Here is a 24,271-nt window from a genome sequence, read left to right on the forward strand (position 1 = left end):
GCTGAGGGCTGTGGGTGAGCACAGTCTATCCCCTTCTCCGTAAGCTACACTAAGGGCTGTGGGTGAGCACAGTCTAATACCTTCTCCATAACCTGCGCTGAGGGCCGTGGGTGAGCACAGTCTATCCCCTTCTCCGTAACCTGCGCTGAGGGCTGTGGGTGAGCACAGTCTATCCCCTTCTCCGTAAGCTACGCTGAGGGCTGTGGGTAAGCACAGTCTATCCCCTTCTCCATAACCTGCGCTGAGGGCTGTGCCTGAGCACAGTCTATCCCCTTCTCCATAACCTGCGCTGGGGGACTCACTCAGCATCACTGTCCTTGTGTGAGGGAAGCCTCAGCTCTAGACAAGGTGGACCCACGACCTCTGGGGACAAGGTCAGTCACACGACGCTTCGTAAAATAAAGGCGGGAAACAAAATCAACAAAGAACAACACTGAGGAGAAAGGAGCCCCAGCCAACGACAGTGGTGTCCTGGCCTGCGAGCAGCTGGTGAACGTGCCGCTGACGCCACCAGAGATGTTCTCAGAAGTTGTATCTGGAAAACACCTACGACCCAGCCGAGCAATGACAGCGCACTACTCAGCACCACGGTGCCCCTGAGAAACCGACCTCCAGGAGAGCCCAAAGGAGCAGGGGCTACGGTGACCTTAACAACGGTCATTCACATCCCCACAGAGACAACCGAAGGGTGGAAAGGGTGACGTCGCTCTCCGCTAGAGTGGTGACTCTATCACCTGAGACCCCCGGCCATTCTCCTGGCTGTGCCCTGCTTTTCTGAGCATCACCGACTGTGAGCGGGACCAGGCGAGGCCCTGCCACTGGGTGTGACCTTGGCAAGTGGGCCAAGACCTAGTAACCTGGCATCTGGCTGGTAACTGTGCTTCCCTGGCACAGCGTGGGCAGTACAACCTGGTTCTCAGAGACTTAGCAATTCCCAACAAATCCACACATCAAACCTCTGGAGCCTGCGTGGTGGAAAACCAGACCCATGACCACATGACCCCCTGATGGTTTGTGGCCTCCAGCTCCTCCCCAAGATACCACCTGGAGAACTCAGTCAACCTATCTCTGACAAATTTTTAGCTGTAAAAAAAGATATTGGCATCTTAAAGAACTCCCTGGAGTGAAAAAATTCACATATCACTGCAAAAGCAGAGTAAGAATCATTCCATAGAAGTCCAAACAAGGGCTTCAAACCAGTTCATTCCAATTTGACCCCCTGCTGAGAATGTGCATGTCTAACAAGTTCCCAGGAAGTTATACTTAAGAATCACCTAAGGATCTTGTTAAAATGTAGAATCTGATTCAGTGTATCTGGTGTGGAAATGCAAATTCTCAGCAAGGAACTTGTTAGACATGCAAATCCTCAATGGGTCATGACAGAATGAACCGATTCAAAGCCCTGGTTCAAACTTATAAGCACGATGAAAAGCTAAGCATTGTTATGAAAAGTAAGCCCGTGGTAAATAATCTGGAATATAAATGATAAAATTAAACCTGAGAGCTCGAGGGGCCCTTATAAGGTCCAACTCCCCACAGCCCCAAGAAGTTCCCTCTAAAGGGAGCTGGCAGATGTACACAGGCCACGCTTAAATGCTTCCCATAATGGCGAAGGAGGACGCATACTATATTTTAGGGCAGACGGCTCCATTTTTCCAAACATAAGTATGACGTTTTTAAAAGAACTTCAAAAAGGAAAAGATGCATCGATCATAAAACTTTAGAGTCAAGAGTGCTTTACGGAATGGAAATGGAAACTAAAATCATAATGTGATTCCTGTACATACTCCCCCGAATGGCTAAACCTACAAGGACCGGCCACTCCCAGTGCTGGCAAGGGTGCAGAGCACGTGGAGTCCTCACACACCGCTGCTGGAGACGGAAACCGGTCCCACGTCTCAGGAGACCCTCTTGGCAATACCCACTAACGATGAAATACACATTCCCTCTAACCCAGCAATTCCGTTTCTAGGTATCCGCAAGACAGACAGACATGTGCTCCAAAAGACACATCCAAGAATGTTCACAGCAGCTGTATTCATAGTAGTTAAGAATTTTCTAGTCCTGGGTCTACAACCCAAATGTTCAGCTACAATGCAACGGGCTAACGGGCAGTCCCACGGTGGCATAGTACGCAGCTGTGAAACCCACCCTAACTACTAACACGCACACCAGCACAGAAGCATCTCACAGGCTTAAAGGTTGTGCCAAAGAAACCAGACAAACTACGCGGCTCTACAAACACAGAATTCAGACAGACTTTCTGTGGCATCAGAAGCCAAGGCAGTGGTTATCTCTGGGGAGGAAGGAGGGAGTTGTGCCTGGGAGAGGGCATGAGGAGGTTCCAGGGTCCTGGTGACATTCTAGTTCTTGGCCTAGGTGGTGGTTACAAGGGCAAATTCACTTTGTGATCATTCATTAATGTACCTGATTTATGTACCTCCCGTAGGTACATTATGCACCAGTTAAAAAAAAGTCAGTGCTCTATGGAGTCTCATCCACTCAGAGCAGACAGAGCCCCACTGACCTGCAGGAGAACAAGACCACACCACAGGTTGGGGGACTTCTGGGCAGACATGCTGAACTGAACACGTGAACCTCTGCTACCTAGAAGCCCCACTGACATCATGTAAAGGAGTTTTACAAAGCCTGACCCTTCAAAGGACAGACAGAACAAACAGGGCAGGGATGACAGCGGGCAGGGCATCAACAAACTTGCAGAAGCTGGGAAGTAAATAAGCAGTAATGAACCGAGTTGTCAGCACACAGGGAGAAGCTCAAACCCCAGCGTTTCCGGGGAGTGGGAGGAGAAGTGAGAAGGTTAGCTGCCAAAAAGCAAGCTTATTCAAGCCACAGAACTCCCAGGAAAGCTCAGGCTTGGGCGGCCCCAGATGCATCTCCAAGTGGAGTGGCTGTGGGGATGGGAACAGCTGCCGGCCTAACCACTCCTTGTGCAGACCCCCAACCACTCAACCCCACATCTCCTCCCCGATCCAAGGCAGCCCACAGTGTCCTCTCACCTCCAGCAAAGACTGGGAGGGACAATCTCCAGGAAGGTTTGCACCGCTAAGGACAGATGTGAGACACGTACGGAAAACAGAGAAACTAAGCAAAAGTCTGCATTCTGAATAATGAGCCCATCGACTCCCATTTATTCTAGGGTCCCAGGACATACGCAGCCAAGCTCATGCCTCCAGTCAGGAGAATTTTTCTATACGGACGCTGATTGGCTCATGAGAAAAAGCTTTACAGATGCTGACGTTTAAAGGATCCAGCAACAAGAGAGTAGGCTCGCCACTGCTCACACCAGGAAGCCGTCAGATGACAGGGTTTGCCCACACTCTAGCTTCCAATCAATGTTTTAGGGTCTCACTCAAACCTAAAGGGATAGCCTCTCTCACATAAGGAAAAAAGACCAGAACAAACAGAACAGAGGAAGCCAAGGAAACAGGGTCAAAAGAAGGTGTCAGGAAAGCTGTAGTCGGTATCCTCAGAAAGGTATGACACTGGTTTCATGAAACAGAAGAGGATGCCATAAAATACAAACATCCTGAAAACAAGGGCGAGGTCTCGGAAATTCGCAACATAACAGCAGGAACAAAAACTGAATAGAAGGGTTTGAGATGGACAGCTCCTAGAAAGCAGAGAAAAAGAAAGGGAAAATAGAAGACAACCAAAATGTGAATCACTCCAGGAGGGCCAATATTTAACACAGTTTAGAAATAGAAAATAAAGGGAGGGAATTGTCCAAGTATAATAACACTTCCTAGAACTAAAGAATATAAGTTTCCAAATTACAAAATCTACCAAGTACCTAGCATTCCACCTCCCCTACCCACTAAAATCAAAAGCTCCAGAGGAAAACATGGTCAAAGGTTAAGGGACTCGGTCATTTAACTTCCCTACAGCAACACTGGAAACAGTAAGACAATGGAGCAAAGCCTCTGACATGCTGAGGGGGAAAGACTTCCGTCCCAGAACTCCATACCCGGCCCAGTGTGAGAGGGGAATAAAGGCATCTTTAGGAATGCAAAATCTCAACCAGTTCACCTCCCATTCATCCTTTCTCAGGAAGCTACTAGAGGACGTGTTCCACCAAAAGGAGGGAGTAAGCCCAGAAAGATGAAGATATTGGATCCAGGAATTAGGCATCCAACAGGAGGGCAGCAAGGACACTCCCAGGACGACTTATTCCAAAACCCCATGAAATAGGTTTTAACGTATCCTTAGTATTAACGAGGAAACTGCAAAGCTCAGAGAAAAAAAATGAGAGACTAAATAATTTATTCAAAGTCATGCAACTAACACCAACAGCAGCAGCTAGCAACCAAGCACTTTCTGTCAGCTAGGCCCTCTGCTAAGCTCTTTGCATGCATTAATTCATACAACTTTCAGAATACCCTATGTGGGAACAGCTGATTTCCCATTTCAGAGAAGGAAGCAAGGAAACAAGCTTAGGGCAGTTAGGTAATTTGTAAAAGGGCAAGCTAGTAAACAGGGCAGACTTTTAGTCCAAGTCCACCTATTTCCAGAAAGAATGCCCAACCACTGTACTACACTACCTCGCAGGGAGCTATTCAGGATCAAACACAGGCCTCACCCACAAAAAAGGAGGAGGCCAAGAGTTCTGTAGCCTCAGACCACATGACGGGGTCACAGTTTCTAGATGTTATAACTAAAACACTAAAGCAAGTTTGACAGTTGCTTACTGGGGGCAGAACAAGCAGGAATTCAGGTGGGCCCTGACCTGGCGTCCGAGGCTGCAGGGTGTGGGTGCTCCCGGGCTTTTTCCAGCTGCAGCCCTCCCACAGCCCCTGTCCTAAACCCGGCTAAGGAGTGAATCCAGTCCACCAAGAACCAGTCTGCTCAGGAAAAATGCCTTCTGAGTTTGCATCTATAAACCACCCCCCTACTCAACCCTCAATGTGCAATAAGAAAGAAGTTGAAAGCAGCTCTTGTGTGCCTCAAAATAACTCAAATGATTTTAATCTAAAATAGGAAGCACAATGTAAGCCAAGAAGGACTGCCTTCCCGAAGCCCTGACTCCTCATGAGAGCCACTCATTCTCATGGCTGTGACCTGAGGCAATGATCATACCTTAATTTCATTGTCGTTTGCAAAATTGCCAAAGGAAGCCATAATTTTGGGTATAGCTGCAGCCAAGGTCTCCTGAACAGACTCCTCGGGTCTCTTGCTTATTCGAGTCAGGCAAGGCAACAGGTTTACCAGGTAAGGCCTGCACATGTGAAAGGAACACGTGAAAGGTCTGTTTAATGAGAAATATAAGCAATTATTTTAATACCTGTTAGGGAAAAGTCAGTTTTTATCCACAAATAACACTTAGCGGAGATTGGACCTGGACAAACCTCGGCTGAAAGGACAGACGGATGAAAAGCACAAACAGTGTGGGAGACACGCCCTCCGCTTCTCCTACATCACAGATGACTCGACAAAGCTGGGTTTACAATTATCTGCAGTAGGTTACAACAGCTATTAAAATACTTATATTTTTAATTGGAAAACAAATGATATTAAAAACATCATTTTAAAAACCAAAGTTAAAAAATGAGGATAAAAGCTTTCTTGAAAAAGGAGAATTAAAAAAAAAAAACTGTTTAAATAAGGCCTTAGAGATAAGACTCGGTCGTCTCGAGAAAGCAGAATGTGCAGGACATGGGAGAGGCGAATCACGGGACAGACAAGTGGACGCTGCATCCATTCACTGAGCATAAGCGCAGTGAGCGGGGTAAGCCGACCCGGCTACACTCAGCGCATGGAATGGTACCTTCCTGCCCTCTAGTGGCAGGGACAGGCAACACACAGGTCCACAGATTACTTATTAAGACGGCTGTGGACCCTGGTGGCAAAATGGTTAAGCGCTTGGCTGCTAACCAAACACTTGGTGGTTCGAATCCACCCAGCGGCTCCACGTGAGAAAGACCTGGCAATCTGTTCCCATAAAGATGACAGCCTAGAAAACCCTACGGGGCAGTTCTACTCTGTCCTATAGGGTCACGATGAGTCAGAATTGACTTGAGAGCACCTAACGACACATGGAGGCATGTTGGAACATATCAGACAGGGAGGCTAGGTAGGCCTCTCTAAGGACGTGGCTTTTCTGCTGAGACCTGAGGGGAAAAACCAAACCCTCCATCAGTGGGAGAAACACCAGCTTGTTTGGAGAACATAGCGAGGCTGTCAGGGCTCGAGGTTACAGGGCCATCAGAGAGGAATCAGGATTGCACGTGAACGGCAGCACCGGGAAACCGGGAGAATTTTAAGTGAGGGAACGGCAGGACCCAATTTATATTTTTTAAGGTCACTTTAGCTGCTGGGTGGAGAATTTCGGGTGCGTTGCTTCAGTTACAGCAGATTTTTCAAACTAAGGAGAGTGAAAGGAACAAGGCTTTCAAGAAGGAAACTTCCTTAGTGACTGCACCTCTGCAGCCATATGAGATTCTTATTAAGCTCAAACTCAGGGGAGTAAATCAGTGTTTCATACGCATAGGGAGGTTGAGCCCTGTCTGCTGTTTCTCGGGGATGCAGCCAAAGGTCGACGGAACTTCGGCACGCTGTACCGGTTAAGGAGAGAAGGCAGCTGCTGGGGAAAACCGTAACCTCGCAACAGGGTAAGGTCCTACTTTATTCACAGGTTAACATTTATCTGCAGGCGCACGCGTGTTTTTCTATAATTCCTATAATAAGCAATAATGAAGCCGGCACGTCAACCTTCAACCATCTGACAAGTATCTACGTGCCAGACGGGGAGCCCTGGTGGTGCAGTGGTTAAGAGCTCGGCTGCTAAAAAAAGGTCAGCAGTTCAAATCCACCAGCTGCTCCCTGGAAACCCTCTGAGGCAGTTCTACTCTATCCTAAAGGGTCGCTATGAGTCAGAACTGACTCAACAGCAATGGGTTTTTGGGTTTATGTGCCAGACACTGTTATCAGGTTGGGCTGCCTCAGAGAACAGACAGGTAAGGTCCCTGCCGCCCTGACGCTTACAGCCTAGAGGTCTCCAGGGAGACTCCTGACAGGCAGAGGTGCTGGGAAGGAAGGATGAACGAGGCAACGTGGACGGTAAGTGGAGTGAGGCAGTTGGGCACTGAGAAACTCCAGAGGACGGCCACTTACCTGCATTTCTGCGGCCGAACCAGGTGAGCCAGCTCCGCAAACCTCCAGAGGGCAGCGCGCAGACTTCGAGGAGCACCGTTCTGAGGGGATTTAATGACGTGTTACAGCGTCAGAGCTGCAGACACTGGTCACCAAGGGGATGACACAGAAGCCAAAGCGTTTTCTTACATTGCTAGTGTCTATTCTTAGGGAAAAGGCCATTTCAATGTACAGAACAACTGATAACAACTTTAGAGATGTTAAGGTCTAGTGGGCTTCAATTATAAAGATATAAAGAATAAAACAAGTTACTATTTTTAATCTCCACCCCATCTAATAAAAATGAAATAGTAATCTTTTGAAGAAAAATAAAACAAGCCTACTTTACCTAACAGCATTTCTTCCTTACATTTTTTACTTATTAAATAAAGACAAAATTTCACCCATGCTACTCAACATGGTAAAACTACCATTTTTTCCAACCATGGAAAATACAAGCCTACCTTTTTAATTTCCTTATAGAGCTCTAACTGCAACCTCGGGAGGTTAGAATCCATCAAAGCCTGTAACAAAATACAAGAGATTGGTCTGTGGAAAACACATTGCATTAGCAGTTCTAAAGAAAACGAAAAGGCAACTCACCGTTGGGGCGAAGTAAAATATAACAGCAACCACACTAAGAGCCTATTCATTAGGAAAGAAAGAAGAACACACACGCAGGAAGCTACTGTATGAACTAGATACAAGTCAATCATTTGAATAAAATACAGAAACAAGAGAATTTAACTTTTATTATAATCAAGTAGTACATAATATCAACATTAAGATGGTAGATAATTTAAATTAATTCTAATGCTCTTCAGTAAACCTTTCGTGATTAAGCCTTCTTCGTTAGAAGTTTACTCTGCTGGGTGGCACTATAGCAGACAATGGCCTGGTAAGTCTGTGGTGTCCACAGGAGCTGTGGGTGGTCTTCCAAGATCAGCGTGCCCCTCCACCCCCGTCCTGGGAACACTTCTTGATGTAGAATCCCAAGTCCTTTCTGAAGGCCTGGCCTCTCCTCATTGGCAAGGATGCTCACAGCCCCATGGCTCCAGGACCCTCAGATCTCGCTGCCCGTTAGGGGCATCATGTTCCTCAAAGCCCATCTCTCATCCCCCTCCCTACTCACTCACAGGCCTAACCAAAAAGACTGACCACATGGGCAGCTGCAAGCCAACATGAATGGCTAACAGCAACCATACCCAGCTGCACACAGGCCACAGTAGAGAAGGGCTTCTCAAGTTGGAAGGAAGACAGAAGATTTCCGTGCACCACTCTCTCACACATAAACTCTCTCTTCTAAAATGGTCTTGCAAATGGCAGGCCCACCAGAGAGGAAAGATGCAATCAAGCCTCAAGGGAAAGCCCTCCTGCCACTGTGATGGGCAGCATCTGATGTCTAAGAATCAAGCTGGTCTGAGGAGACTCAGGTGGGTCCACTACTGGTCCAGCAAGCTTGAAAATCTACAGCAGAGTCACATTTTGGGAGGCTCTGAAGTATAATAATGTCTTAGAAATTTTTAAATCTTAATTCTACTGTCTCAGTTTGAATGTACTAGAAGTCCTCAAACGAGCAAACCAAACTGGACAAACATAGTAAAACACTGTGTTTCAAACACAATCAGAAGCCACGTCAAAGTCTGACTTGTAAACTAATACCAAACTTATTTCACAACAAGAGAAGCTAACACTCAAACCCCTGATAAGAGCAAGGAAGGAGCTTTAAAGCATCCCAGCAACTGGGTGGTGTGGGCATAGCACCTGGCTCCCCCGTCCTCCACACGGAGACACGTGCTCAGCTGCCAAGTGGAGCCCACGTCTGCCTCCTAGCTCACTGTCCCAGTGCCACCGTCCTACTTCTCAAGACTCCACTCCCTCTTTCCTGGACAACTCGGGCCCCAAATGGATGGATTCTTGTACGTCCAGTCTTTCTCCACTCCAGGCCATCCACACCTCGTCACCAGGGTGCTTCTCCTAAATAAAGCCCCCGCTGACCACGTCAGAGACCTTCAAGGGCTCCCTGAGCTGGCCCTCGGGGCTCCCTGAGCTGGCCCTCGGGGCTCCCTGAGCTGGCCTTCAGGCCTTCCACTCTCAGGCGGCAGACCAGCAGCCCCCCTCCTCTTGCTCGCAGTCTCCAGCGCTTCCTGGTGGCCCCCAGAGGCGGATGCTGCAATGTAAGGAGGGCTCCTCTTTCACGTAGTACCTTCCGCCCCCAAGACACCTTCTCTGCCTGCCAAGACAGAAGCGCCCGTCCTCGGCTGCCGTGACAGCCTGCAGTACAAGGCACACCACGGGCTGGGCCCCATCGCCGGGCCATGAACTACCTGAGGCCGGGCTGTGTGTCAGGTCCTCAGAGCATTTTCTGCAGAAACGTAACGCAAACTGTGCACTCCGTTCTTGGGCTACATGGGGCCCAGTCCTCGTCGCACACAGACAGCAATACCCACCAGAAGACAAGAGTCCACAACCTAATCTCAAAGGGCTGTTCCTGCCACCCCTTCCACATGGCCATGCTGAGACCCTCTCTGACTCCATCCCTCTGTTCCATGCCCCTCCTTTCCTCACTGCGGGGGACACCTGGCAGACCCTCATCCCTACTCCCAGCCTGCTGGACCTGACTACCACAGCACCTCAGGCAGCAGGACACTGGGGACAGCCTGACCCCACTACGCCGAACTTTCAGCAGAAAAGAGTCTGAGAGAGACTGGCCTTACCTCGCGTTCAGCGGCAGAACATAAGAACCGAAATCTCTGCGTGCAGAGACAGGAGACAAAGAAGAAGAAACGGGGAGAGGTTGGGAGAGAGCCGGGAGGAGGTCCCAGCACCTAAACCGTGCCCCGGGGCCCAGGGCCCACAGTCCCCAAACACCCACCCAGCTCTTCTGTGCGGCAGTTCTTGGAAACAGGGCTCTCGAGAGGACAGGCTTGAAAACGAACGACGCCCAGCTGTAACGTGACCAAGGTGAGTGCCGCGTTTGGCCGCATTTCTGTCCTTTGGACTCCCCTCCTGCCGTGAAGAAGGCAACCTGGGATGAGCCTCTCTAGGTTTGCTGATTCTGAGGGTCCAAGTTCAACAACTGAGAGAGCAGGAAAAGCCCAGCCCGGTCCCGCCAGCGGGAGTAACACAAGCCAGGATACTTGGGCCTGCAGAGAAGCCGTTAACTGAGAGCAGGCCTCTGCAAGTGTGCTGTGGGGCTTCCACAGGAGAGCATTAAGACGGGCCACCCGGCACGGAGAATGGGGTGGACTGACTCCAGCCAGGCTATAACTGTGGCAGGTCAGCTGCAAGCAAAGCATGAAATGCAAACAAAGTCACTTTCCTTCAGAGGGGAAAGGGGGAGTGAGAACCCTCAAGGCTACAGAGAAGCCGGCGCCGCGACCACAGAAGGCATGGCTAGCTAGGAAACAGTCTGCCAGACAGGTGGGCAAGACTCCCTGGGCAACTGAATACCATGGAATCCGTACCACAGAAGGTGGAGAGCTGCCGGCACTCGCTGGGGACCTCCATCTCTCTGGGTAAGAACATAAGAACCTCGTTATTAATGAGAACACTTCTTACCACTTGCAGGATCCAGTATGTGGCCAGGATGATGCTTAGCACGTCACATATGTGACTGCATTTCATTGTCACACATGTTCTTAAACACAAACCACAAAACTCTGTCTGTTCCCATTTTACAGCTCAGAAAACTGAGGCTCACAAAAATTACATACATTTCACAAAGTTGTTCAGCTAGTAAGCGGCAGAGGCAAGATGCAAACACAGGGTTCTCTCACTCCAAAATATGTACACTCTCTGCCTGGCAATGTCAACTCAAATCTCCTTAAACTAGGGTAAAAGGGTGGTCACCTTCCTGAGGAAGGCTGGACACGTGAAAGAAAAGGGACAGCTTGTTTCCTGACCAATATAAAACCTGACCACTCTCCAAACAAAGACCTTGAGAAGAGTCCAAAGAACAGTTGTGGTCTTCAAGATTGTAATGATGAAGGGAAATAATCATGCGACAGAGGTTGGAGTTCTTGGTTCCTGTGCCCAGATAACTGTTACCAGGAAAAGCCTTCAAGGGAAATGAAGAGACGTAACCTCTTTTCAAAGCCTTATCTTTCAGGGTTGGGACTCAAAGTAGTAGGGAAAATAAGAAAAACTGGAAAGACTCAACAAATAAGGATCCCTATAGAGCAAAGAACGAGACACATTTTCTCCTCAAGCATTATCAAGAAATTGTCTTTGCGGAAAGTGGCCAGAACTAGGTCAGAGAGCCTTCCTCAGCGCTGGTCAGCCTACAACGAGAACAGTATTTAAGACTGGACACCCATCAAAAGACCCAATCACAAACTCGCTGGTGCTCTAGCAGGTGACCAGGAAGGGATGGGACTCAAACCAGGACTCCAGCTAGGAGGGGGACAAAACGGCGACAAGGATAGTCTTCCACTATGTTAAGAAATAGCGTGCGGAAGAAGGACTGTTTCACGATCGCAGTCTAAAGCAGAAGAAGGACTGTTTCACGATCTCAGTCTAAAGCAGCAGAAGACAGAAAAAGGGATAAAAGTTATGATGGCCTTGGGCACACATTCTGAATCAGGAAGTAATAACAGCACGAGTATCCCCATCTCCCTCCTGACCTCGCCCGTCCCCACTACCCAAGTGCCTTTGGCTTTCTGGCTTCATTATCCTTTCCTGGGATCTCCTTTCTCCCCTTCGCTTCACGCTAACTCCAGCTAACCTACTACGTGAAGAAGTCACATCTTTGCCTGCAAGCAGTACTGCCTGAGCCAGGCCTTAGGAGGGGCAGTGAAAGGAGATGAAGAAAGAGAGACTGGAGACACACACTCAGCCCCCTGCTTTCCAGGGCTTCTCAGTTGGTGCCTGTAGGGATGGTTTCCCCAAAGCACCCAGAGGCCCTCGAGCACGCTGGCAGATACCAGAGCCCTCCAAACCACACGCCATAAATTTAAACAGTGGCTTTTCCATTAAGGGACTTTGCTCCTAGAAATAAAACAATGCTAGATGACAGCTTCTTCTCCTAGCCTAGAAGGATTACAGCTTCAGAGAAGAACACGGTCTACACGGTTCTTACTTTTATAACTTTGTTGAGGCATTCATCGGCCACCATCCGGACATCAGACTCCGCATCATCACTGCACAGCAGAAAGAGTTCCATAGCGATGCCCAGAAGTTTCTGAAATTCTGGAGAATTTCTAAATTTAAAAAAAGAGAGAGAGAGATAAATTGTCGCAGTCAAGAGGAGCCTAAGGAGACATGTAATGTAATGTAATGTGGGATTCTGAAACAGAAAAATGACATTAGGAAAAAACCAAGGAGACCTGAACTCATCCTGGGCTTTAGTCAGTGATCACCTATCGACAGTAGTTCACTGATGGAGACATGTACCACTCCCACGTAAGACACTAATAATAGGAAAACTGAGCACACGCCACATGGGAACTGTCTATAGTACTTCACGATTATTCTGTGAATCTAAAACTGCTCTACAATTAGACGTTTATTAGAAAAAGAAGAAGAGGAGGTTGTATTCGCAAGGCACATCTCATGTTTTTGGTTTAAGTTTTCACTGAAAACCTGAAGACACCGCTTCAGATACTTAAATCTCAGCCACCTGCTCGCTGCTAACAGGTTGCTTTTACTCTTACTTACAATATTCTTAGAACCCTGGAAATCAGTATAGAGTTGAACATTTTTATTCCTTTTTAATCTTGCTCTCGGTCGGTTCAGAAGCATCACCAGATCTCACACTCAGCATAAAGGTGGTGGCTAGGCTTTTGCTGCTCTAGATACACTATGGCCCATTGCTGTCGAGTGGATTCCGACTCACAGTGACCCTATAGGACAGAGCAGAACTGCCCCAGAGGGTTTCCAAGGAGCTCCTGGTGGATTTGAACTGCCGACCTTTCAGTTAGCAGCCGAGCACTGAACCCCTGAGCCACCAGGGCTCCTTTCATTTAACTCAATATATCCAAAATAGTATCAACATGTAATCAACATGAAGAAATCATCGAGATACATTAACAATCTTTTTTACAGCACATCTCAATTCAGACACAAAATTTCCATCAGAAAGACTTTATCTGTATTTAGACTTCATAAAATTTACAGCTGAAGAAGTAGGTTCACATATGATTTCCAATCATACTTAAAAGTTCTCCAATAACCAATTAAAGCGTCAGTTTTTAAATTTAAATCTAATAGAACTGATACAGAGCTAATCAGGTTGTCTATTTCTCCCTTAGAGGGCTTTGGGAGTTAGTTTCTCAAGGAAGTTGTCCATCTCACCTATGCTACCAATTTATTGGCATAGAGTTGTTCATAATATCCCCTTATGGTCCTTTGAATAGCTATAGAATCTATAGTGATGTCATCTTCCTCATTCCTGATGCTGGTAATTTGTACCTTCGCTCTTTTATTCCTGAGCAGCCTGGCTAAAGGTTTATCAATTTTATTGACATTCTCAAAGAACCACCTTTCAGTTTTATTGATTTCCTATATGTTTTCCTGTTTTCTAGTTCACTAATGTCACTTTGAAGACTAAGGTGCCCTGACCCAAGCCATGGTATTTTCAACAGCCTTACCAGCATGCGAAAGCTAGACAACGAATATGGAAGACTGAAGAAGAACTGACACCTTCGAATTACGGTGCTGGCAAAGAGTAATGAATATCCCATGGACCGCTAGAAGAACAAACACACCTGTCTTAGAAGAAGTACAGAAGGAATGCTCCTTAGAAGCAGGGACAGCAAGACTTCGTCTGATGTACTTTGGGCATGTTATCAAGAGGGACCAGTCCCTGGAGAAGGGTATCGTGCTTGATAAAGAGAGGGTCAGCAAAAAAGAGGAAGACCCTCAATGAGATGGACTGACATGGTGGCTGCAACAATGGGCTCAAGCATAACGATCGTGAGGATGGCGCAGGACCGGGCAGTGTTTCGTCCTGTTGTACATGAGGTTGCTATGAGTCGGAACTGACTCAAGGGCACCTAACAGCAAGGTCACTGACGTCTGTTCTTTTCTTTCCTATGCCCAGTTTTCTGATTTCTTTGGGTTTCTCTTGCTCTTCTTTTTCCAGTTTCTAAGGTGGGAGTTGAAGTCATTGATTTGAGACCTTTCTTCTTTTCTAAATTAGGCACTCAGTGCTATCGAGACTTTTTTTCAAGGCTCAACACATGGTCTATCTTAGTACACATTCTGTGAGCACTTGAAAAGAACGTGTGTTCTGCTGTTCTTGGGTGGAGTATTCTATAAATGTCAATCGGGTCAAGATGGCTGAGTGTGTTCAAATCTTCTATATCCAGATTTTATGTCTATGTGTTCTAGAAATTACTGAGAGAGGGCTGTTGAAATCTCCAGTTTTAACTGTGGATTTGTCTATTTTTCCTTGCAGTTCTATCAGGTTTTACTTCATGTATTTTTCAAGCTCTGTAGTTAGGTGCATAAATATTTAACATTGTTATGTCCACTTGCTGAACTAATTCCTTTATCATCAGGAAATGAGCATCCTGACCCCTGGTAATACTGCTCTGAAATTCACTGTCTGACATTAACATAACCACTCTAGCTTTAACATCCTCGGGTGGCACAAGAAGGTAAGCACTCAGCTGCTAACCAAAAGGCTGGCTGTTTGTGTCCAGCCAGAGGCACCTTGGGAGAAAGGCCTGGTGATTCACCTACCAAAAAATTAGCCACCGAAAACCCTATGGAGCACAGTTCTACTCTGACACATATGGAGTCTCCATGAGTCAGAATCAACTCAGAAACAACTAGTTTTAGCTTTCTTTTGATTAGTGTTAGTATGGTAAATCTCTTTCCATTCCTTTCCTTTTAGCCTATTTGTGTCTTTATATTTAAAATGAGTTTCTTGCAGGCAGCGTATACTGGGCCCCGCTTTTCGTCTGGTATGAAAACCTCTGCCTTTTCTTTCCACGTCGTAACTGCATGATTAAACACCGCCACGCTGTTTCCTGTTTTTCCATGCTCTTGTTCTCCCTTCCCCCTTCTTCTGGTTTCTTCTAGGTTGAATATTTTTATGAGGCCACTTTATCTCCTTTTATGGTTTATTAATTATAACTGTCGTATTTTTTACTTGTTGAGTGTTCATGGTATATAACTTTAAATTATCATAATCCACTTCACATCTAGCATAACTAACAACAGTATTGTATTAGTTTCCTATGGCTGTTGTAAAAAATTATCACAAACTTGGTGGCTTAAAAGAACAGAAACGTATTCTCTCGTAGTTCTTGAGGCCAGAAGTTCAAAATCAAGGTGTTAGCAGGGCTGTGGTCCCTCCGGAGGCTGTTGGGGAGAATTTTTTCCTTGCCTCTTCCAGTTCCGGTGGCTGCCAGTGTTCCTTGGCTTGTGGTCACATCAGCCTTCAAGGCCAGCATCTTCAAATCTCTCTCTGCTCCATCTTCATGTTACCGTCTCTCTCTCTCTTGCTTGCTCGCTGTGTGTGTGTGATGTCTCCCTCTGCCTCCCTCTTACACAGATACATATGATTGCATTTAGGGCCTACCCAGATAGTCCAGGATAATCTCTCCATCTCAAGACTCTTAAGTTAATCATATCTGCAAAGATCCTTTTTCCTTATGAGGTAACATTTACAGGTTCCAGGGATTAAGGACTGATATCTCCGGGGGCCATTACTCTACCTCCTACATTTCTGTTCTTCTAAGCTTTTATGTTAGTCCTGTCATACCTTTTACTTTTATATATTATTAACCCCAAAATACATTATTTTTGCTTTAAACAGCCAAGTAACATTTAAAGAAATTAAAAATAAAATGAAAATGTCATTTATATTTACCTACCATAAATACCATTTTCACTGCTCTTCATTCTTTTGCATAGATCCAGATTTCCAACTGGGATCATCTTCCCCCTCCCTAAAACACTTTCTTTATTATTTCTTATAGTGGTGGTCTGTTGGACATAAATTATTTCACCTTTTGTGTGTCTGAAAAAGTCCTTATTTCACTTTTGTTTTTAGGACTTATTTTCACTGGGTATACTATTGTAATGTTCTCTTTCAGTACTTTAAAGATAAGGCTCCATTGACCTCTGGACTGCATTGTTTCCAATGAGAAGTCGGCTGTATATAGGCTTTTGTTCAGTTTGGGTCTTTTTTATATGTAGTCTCTACTCAATATATTCAATCTTTTCTTCGGCTTCTTAAACATGTTTTTAGCCACTGATTTTACCATCTGTGTAATTTATGGATTGGTTTCAATTGACTTCTCTCATTATAAATCATATTCTGTTTTGCATTCTTGATAATTTTTTTGTTATTGAGAGTATACACAGCAGAACATACACCAATTCAACAATTTCTCCATGTACAATTCAGTGACACTGATTACATTCTTCAGGTTGTGCAACCTTTCTCACCCTCCTTTTCTGAGCTGTTCCTCTCCCATTAACATAAACTCATTGCCCCCTAAGTTTCCTATCTAATCCTGAGTTGTTGTCAATTTGATCCCACATACATAGTTCTTAAAAGAGCACAATACTCAAGACAGACATTCTTTCCTAGTTCGGCTAAACTATCATTTGGTTTACAGAAGACTTCAGGGAATATTTTTGGTTTGAGTTTTAAAGATTATCTCAGGGCAATAATTTCAGGAATTCATACCACCTCCATGGCTCCAGAAAGTGTGGATTCCATGAAAATCTGAAACTCTGTTCTCTATTCTCCTACCTTTGATCAGGATTCTTCTATATAGAATCTTTGCTCAAAACATTCAATATTGATAGCCGGCAACACCCACTTCTGGTCTCATGGCAGAGTAGGCAGTAGTTCATGGAGGTAATTACTCACATATTCCATTTCCTCCTCCAGCTTCTGACTCTCCTTCTTCCTCTGTTGCTCCAGGAAAATAGAGGACAATTATGCATTCCTGGTATTTTACTGGATGACAGACCTTGTGAATTGTATCTTGTTGGGTGCTATCTATTTTTGTATTCCTATATACATTTTGAACTTTGTTCTGGGATGCAATTAAGTTTCTTTGAAAGAGTTTCATCCTACTGAGTCTTGATCCTATTGAGTTTTGCTTGGAAGCTTTCTTAGGTGGAATCAGAGCAACGCTTTAATCTAGGACTGATTTAGCCTTATTCCTGAGGCGAAGCCCTTCTGAGTTCTCTATCTGCTGCTCCACGAATGATGTTTTCCACTCTGGTTGGGGTGAGTGGGAACTCTCCCCAGCCCTGTGTTAGTTTAGGCGGGTGTTCCTTCTAACCCTTTCAGATGATCCAGCCCCGGGCTTGAGTAGTTCCCTTACAAGCATGTACTCATCAGTACCCAGTTAAAGTCTCGGGGGACCTTCTGCAGATATCAGAGCTCCCTGTGCAGCCCTCTCCTCTCTGGTATTCCACCCTATGACCTCTAGCCACCTGGACATCCCCAGGCCACCGGCTCTATCTCCTCCACGCGGCACACCAGCAGGCTCGGCCTGGTTTTTCTCTCCGGTGTCGCAGCCTGGAAACTCTCCCCAAGAGGTAAGCTGGGAAGATCATTGGGCTCATCGTAGCAGTTTTGCATTTTTCAGAGATCACTGTTCTTCTTTACCTGATGCCCAATGCCTTGTACAAATCCATTGCTACATATATTTTATTCATTTTTTCAACTGATTCAGGCAGGAGGGACAGTAAATCATGTTTTTCTTACTCCGCATTGGCCAGAAGCAAAATTCTTTCAGGATTTATTTTTAAACTTAATTTTTTTAAACATATTGTTAACATCTTTCTCGGTCACAAATATAAATATATAGGGATCATCTTTTTATGTTAATTACCATTCCCCTGTATAAATGTGAAGGCCTGGTGGCGCACTGGTTAACAGCTCAGTTGCTAACCAAAAGATCGGCAGTTCAAATACACCAGTTGCTCCCTGGAATTCCTATAGGACAGTTCTACTCTGTCCTAAAGGGTCGCTATGAGTCAGAATCGATTCGATGGCAACAGGTGTTGTATAAACGTATCTTTTCCATTCCCGAAGGACAGTAAAAGAACTCTGGTGGTGCAGTGGTTAAGAGCTACAGTCGCTAACCAAAAGGTCGACAGTTCAAGTCCACTAGCTGCTCCTTGGAAACCCAACAGAGCAGTTCTACTCTGTCCTATACAGTTGCTATGAGTCGGAATTGACTTGACAGCAACAGCTTTGGTTTTGGTTTAGATCACTGAAATTAGTTCTAATTTTTTAATGGGATGAACGACACCGCACCAATATTGTTACAAACGTCCCTAAAGGTAAACACCTACAAGTGAAACTGCTAAGTCCAACACTGGTGGCATCCTGATGGCTGCCAAACTGCCCTCAAAGAGTTCCCATCTCCTCTGCCAAAGTCGTGAGCACTTTTTAAACGTTGGCTGATTTGACAGGTGAAAAAGAGGCTTATTTTTGTTTTAGTTTCAACCTGTTGGCTGTCAGTAAAGGTGAACATTTTTCCTTAGGAAGCGCTAAGTAAGTGTTAGCTAGTATGCTAACACAGCCAGTTTGCTGTACTATGGTGGTTTACATGCTGCTGTGATGCTGGAAGCTATGCCACCGGTATTTCAAATGCCAGCAGGGTCACCCTCGGTGGACAGGTTTCAGTGGAGCTTCCAGACTAAGATAGACTAGGAAGAAGGGCCTGGCGGTTTACTTCCAAAAAAGACTGGCCAATGAAAAACTGATGGATAGCAGCGGAACACTGTCTGATATAGTGCCGGAAGATGAGACTCTCAGGTTGGAAGGCACTGAAAATATGACTGGGGAAGAGTTGCCTCCTCAAAGTAGACTCGACAACCTTAATGACGTGGATGGAGTCAAGCTTTCAGGATCTTCATTTTGCTAATGGGCATGACTTAAAAGAGGAGAAACAGCTGTAAGCATTCATTAATAATCAGAACGTGGAATGTACAAAGTATGAATCTAGGAAAATTGGAAGTCATCAAAAATGAAATGGAACGCAAAAACATCGACATCCTAGGCATCAGTGAACTGAAATGGACTGGTACTGGCCGTTTTGAATCAGATAATCATACGGTCTATTATGCCAGGAATGACAAATTAAAGGGGGATGGCCTCACATTCATTGTCAAAAAGAACATTTCCATATCTATTCTGAAGTGCAACGCTGTCAGTGATAAGATAAAATCCACACGCCTACAATAAAGACAAGCTAACACATTATTCAAATTCACACACCAAGCATTAATGTCAAAGATGAAGAAATGGAATATTTCTATCAACTTCTGCAATCTGAAACTGATCAAACATGCAATCAAGATGCATTGATAATTACTGGTGACTGGAATGAGAAAGTTGGAAACAAGAAGAAGGATCAGTAGTTGGAAAATATGGTCTAGGTGACAGAAACAATGCCAGGGATCGCATGATAGAATTTGCAAGGCCGCTGACTTATTCATCGAAAACAACACTTTTTCAACAACATAAACAATGACTATACATGTGGACCTCACCAGACAGAATACACAGAAATCAAATCAACTACATTGGTGGAAAGAGATGACAGGAGAAGCACAATATCATCAGTCAGAATAACGCCAGGGGCTGACTGTGGAACAGACCATCAGTGGCTCATATGCAAGTTCAAGTTGAAGTTGAAGAAAATTAGAGGAAGTCCATGAGAGCCAAAGTATGGCCTTGAGTATATCCCATCTGAATTTAGAGACCATCTCAAGAACAGATTTGATGCATTGAACACTAACGACCAAAGACCAGACAAGTTGTAGGAGGACATCAAGGACATCATATATGAAAAAAGAAAAAGGTTATTAAAAAGACAGGAAAGAAAAAAAAGACCAAAATGGGTGTCAGAAGAGACTCTGAAACTTGCTTCTGGACGCAGAATAGCTAAAACAAATGGAAGAAATGATGAAAAGAGCTAAACAGAAGATTTCAAAGGCCGACTGGAGAAGACAAAGTAAAGTAATATAATGAAATGTGCAAAGCCCTGGAATTAGAAAACCAAAAAGGGAAGAACTCACTCAGCCATTGCTCAAGCTGAAAGAATTGAAGAAAAAAATTCAAGCCTCCAGTTGGCAATATTGAAGGATTCTATGCACAAAAGATTGAATGACACAGGAAGCATCAAAAGGAGATGAAAAGAATACACAGAGTCACTGTACCAAGAAGAATTGGTCAGTGTTCAACCATGTCAGTAGGCAGCATAAGATCAAGAACTAATAGTACTGAAGTAAGAAGTCCAAGCTGCGCTGAAGGCAGTGGCAAAAAACAAGGCTCTGGAGAACTGACAAATACCAGCTGAGATGTTTCAACAAAAAACAGATGCAACACTACAAGTGCTCCCTTTCCTATGCCAAGAAATTTGGAAGACAGCTAGTTGTTAAGGATTTCATTTTACTTGGATCCACAATCAATGCTCCTGGAAGCAGGAGTCAAGAAATCAAACGACATATTGCATTGGGCAAATCTGCAAAAGATCTCTTTAAAGTGTTAAAAAACAAAGATGTCGCTTGGAGGACTAAGGTGCACCTGACCCAAGCCATGGTTTCAATCCCCTCGTATGCGTGCGAAAGCTCGACAATGAATAAGGAAGATCAAAGAAGAACTGATGCATTTGAATTACGGTGTTGGTGAAGAACACTGAATATACCATGGACTGCCAGAAGAACGAACAAGTCTTTGTCTTGGAAGAAGTACAGCCAGAATGCTCCTTATAAGCGAGGTTGGTGAGACTTCGTCTCACTTATGGACATGTGATCAGGAGGGACCAGTCCCTGGAGAAGGGTATCATGCTTGATAAAGTACAGGGTCAGCAAAAAAGAGGAAGACCCTCAATGAGATGGACCGACACAGTGGCTTCAACAACGGCTGAAATATAGCAAAGATCGTGAGGAGTGCAGGATCGGGCACTGTTTCATTTTGTTGTACGTAGGGTCGCTATGAGTCATAACCGACTCGATGGCACCTAACATTATGCTTGTTTATTGGCCTATTCTTTTTTGTTTTTCTTTTCTGAGCTACCTATTTATGTTTTGGGGCTTTTTATTATTGATACTCATCTTCTTCTTATTGATTCAGAGTGGCTCTTTATGCAGGGTATTAAATCTTTGAGATGTATGTTGTCAGTATTTTCACTAAGTTGAATTTGTTTTCAATTTTGTTTAAGAGGGATTCTGACATACTGAAGTATATGATTTTAAGGTGGTCCAACAATGTTGTTTCCTTTATACTATTAGCCTTCTTCAGGCTAAGATTATATTTTATTCTTGTTGTAATGATTTAATTTTTTTTTTACATTTAGTTCATTAATCTGACGTTTATATTTGTTTGCAATATGAGGTAGAGATCTCACCTTCCCCCAAAGGTCAGTTGTTCACAACTACTTGTTCAGTGATTCGTCATTTCCTTACTAATACAAAATGCTATCTTTACAATAAACCCATACACACGGGTGTGCAAACTTTTCTAACTTTCTATTCTATACCTGTTTTAACATCCAAGTGCTATTTTAATGTGCGTATACCAAGCCTCACCCCTTTACTGATGGTGTATATTTATTCTTATAGATAAACCATAGAATCACCTTGCCCAGTTCAAAAATACTTCTACCAGAATTTTGATAAATAGTATATTAATTTTATTGATTTTTTTACAGAAAATTCAACTTTATGATATAAAATCTCCCCATCTAGGAAGAAAAGTAGTTTTGTCTATCTTTCAGGAAAGTTAATAGCAGTATTTATGTAGTTTTTGTGTATTTCTTTTATATATATATATATTTTTTTTTTTATTGTACTTCAGGTGAAGGCTTACAGAACAAATAGTTTCTCATGAAACAGTAGTACACATGTTGTTTTATGACATTGGTTAACAACCCCACAACATATTAACCCTCTAACTTCTCAACCTTTTTTTTTTGGTGAAAATACACATAGCCAAAGATACACCGTTTCAAAAATTTCTACACGCACAGTTCAGTGACATTGACTACGCTCTTCCAATTGTGCTGCTATTCTCACTTAAGATGAAGGCTTACAGAACAAAATAGTTTCTCATTTAACAGTTACTACAAATGTTGCCCTATGACAATGGTTAACAATCTCACAACACATCAACAATATCCTTACTCAACCTTGGGTTCCCTATCACCAGCTTCCTTGGCCTCTTCTGCTTTCTGGCCCTTGTCACTGGACTCCTGTACCTCGTTAGTCTCATTTGGTTTTACGGGGCTGTCCACTCCCAGGCTGAACAGTGAACCTCAGAGGTAATTTCACCCCTGAGCTAAAAGGGTGTCTGGGGGCCATAGTTTTTGTGTATTTCTTGTTAATTCCTTAAAATTTTATTTTTTGGTGCTACTGTGAATTGCGATCTTTAATCTCTGTTTTCTTAGTGATTTATGCTAATATATGAAAAATTTATGGATCTCTGTACACTCATTTTTACCTAGCCACCTTATCAAGGTAGCCTATATTTGTAACAGGTTGCTTAGATGAGATTTCCTAGGTATTCCCAAGAGGATACTTGTCAAAAACAAATCCCCAGGCCCTACCCAATCACAAGGTTTAAGTGTGTTTGGGAAAGAGCAGTGAGGTATCCTCATTACTCTACTTTGGACAAGTTTTCCAGATGATTCTGAAGTTCACTCATATTTAGAAACAGTAGCTTAGACCACCAGACTGAGAGCTGAAATAGACTATACATTTACCATATATGTCAAGTTTTAGATGACTTCCCACATAAAGAACTTCAGTAGCTGTCACTTAAATAACACCACTGGAGACCAGATCAGCATTTCACAGAAGCTACAGAAAAGTTCCAGGATTTATTTATACTTAAGGAAAGAAAACAGGAAATACCAGCCATCTATAAGATTTAATGAAACACTGTATGTACATAAAAATATCCACTTCAGCTATACACTCGGAAATCTAGGCATCTTAGCTAACTAGATAGCTGGTCCGCTGGAACAGCAGTCTTACCCTCCAGAACCAAGATGGCACTGACCCCACTCTTTGATATCCAGCAGTAGCTCCACCCTTTGAAACCTAGGGAACAGTGACTCCACACTTTGAAACCGAGGAAGTAGTGGCCTTGACCCATACTCCTTTTGACAGTTCTGCTGGTTTCCAAACTGCCCCAGGATGGTGCCTTCCTTTTCTTGGAGGACAACAGGTGCTTACAACCACGTAGCCCCATTGGCCTCTATCCTTCCTGCAGAATTCCAGGAGACAGGCAGCTTCCTTCTCTGTCCCTTTCAGTCTAAGCTGATAGGCTTTCTGTTGAGGTGGCTGATTAGATCCATTAGTCACAGGCCTAATGGCTTCAGCAAAAGATTGTGTAGCCATACCCTGGGTGTCAGTTTCAGGGCAGGCTCTTAGTTTTCACAATAGAACTCTTCACATCTTTAAGTTTTGGTTTCTTTTTGCACAGTTCATGTCTCAATCTATCCCTTTCCTCTTGTACTTTATTATAAGTGGCAAGAAGAAACGATGCCCCATCTTCAAGATTTCACTTAGAAACCTCCTCAGCTAAATACTACTTACAAGCTGTACTTTCCATAAAACATTCAAACATAATTCAAGCAAGTTCTCTGCCACTTTATAACAAGGATCACCTTTCCTCCAGTTCCAATAACATGTTCATCATTTCCTTCTAAAGCCTCACCAGAAGCACATTTAATGTTCACATTCTAGCAACATTCTGTTCATGATAGCTTTCCCCACAGCTCTCATTTTTTTCTGCACCCTCATCAGAATCACCCTTAATATCCACAATTCTTCCAAGAGTCTCTTCAAGTCAGTCTAGGCTCTTAGTATCAAGCACATCAAAATTTCTCCACCCTCTACCCATTACCCAATTCCAAAACCCTTATCAAATTTTATACATTAGAGCAGTACCCCACTCGCGTTACCAAATTCTTGGTCACCTAGTGCCGTCATGCCAAAAAACACCACAAGTGGGAGACTTTAAAAAACAGAAATTTATTTTTTCTTGGTTCAGGAGGTTAGAAGTCCTAATTCAGGGTGTGACTCTAGAAGGAAGTCCTTCGTCGGTAGCCCCAGGAGTTCCTTGGGGTTCCTTGGTATTACATCTTCCTCCTGTGTGTCTCTATGTCTATTCTGCTTTTTAAAACTCAGA

The 24,271-nt window shown here is 44.3% G+C and overlaps 1 protein-coding gene across 1 annotated transcript in view; it reads right to left on the bottom strand.

Annotated features, from left to right (window-relative positions):
• Positions 1 to 24,271, bottom strand: part of HTT (huntingtin) — a gene marked incomplete at its 5' end in the record, with an annotated part of 180,967 nt that overhangs the window by 134,002 nt on the left and 22,694 nt on the right. The window contains 4 exons of the mRNA XM_023738001.1: positions 5,098 to 5,236; positions 7,132 to 7,211; positions 7,614 to 7,673; positions 12,230 to 12,350. Of these exons, the coding sequence (XP_023593769.1) occupies positions 5,098 to 5,236; positions 7,132 to 7,211; positions 7,614 to 7,673; positions 12,230 to 12,350 (400 nt within the window). The remainder of the gene's footprint in view (positions 1 to 5,097; positions 5,237 to 7,131; positions 7,212 to 7,613; positions 7,674 to 12,229; positions 12,351 to 24,271) is intronic.

Source organism: Trichechus manatus, unplaced genomic scaffold (assembly GCF_000243295.1).
Source record: "Trichechus manatus latirostris isolate Lorelei unplaced genomic scaffold, TriManLat1.0 scaffold00111, whole genome shotgun sequence".
In the NCBI taxonomy this organism is placed as follows: domain Eukaryota; kingdom Metazoa; phylum Chordata; class Mammalia; order Sirenia; family Trichechidae; genus Trichechus; species Trichechus manatus.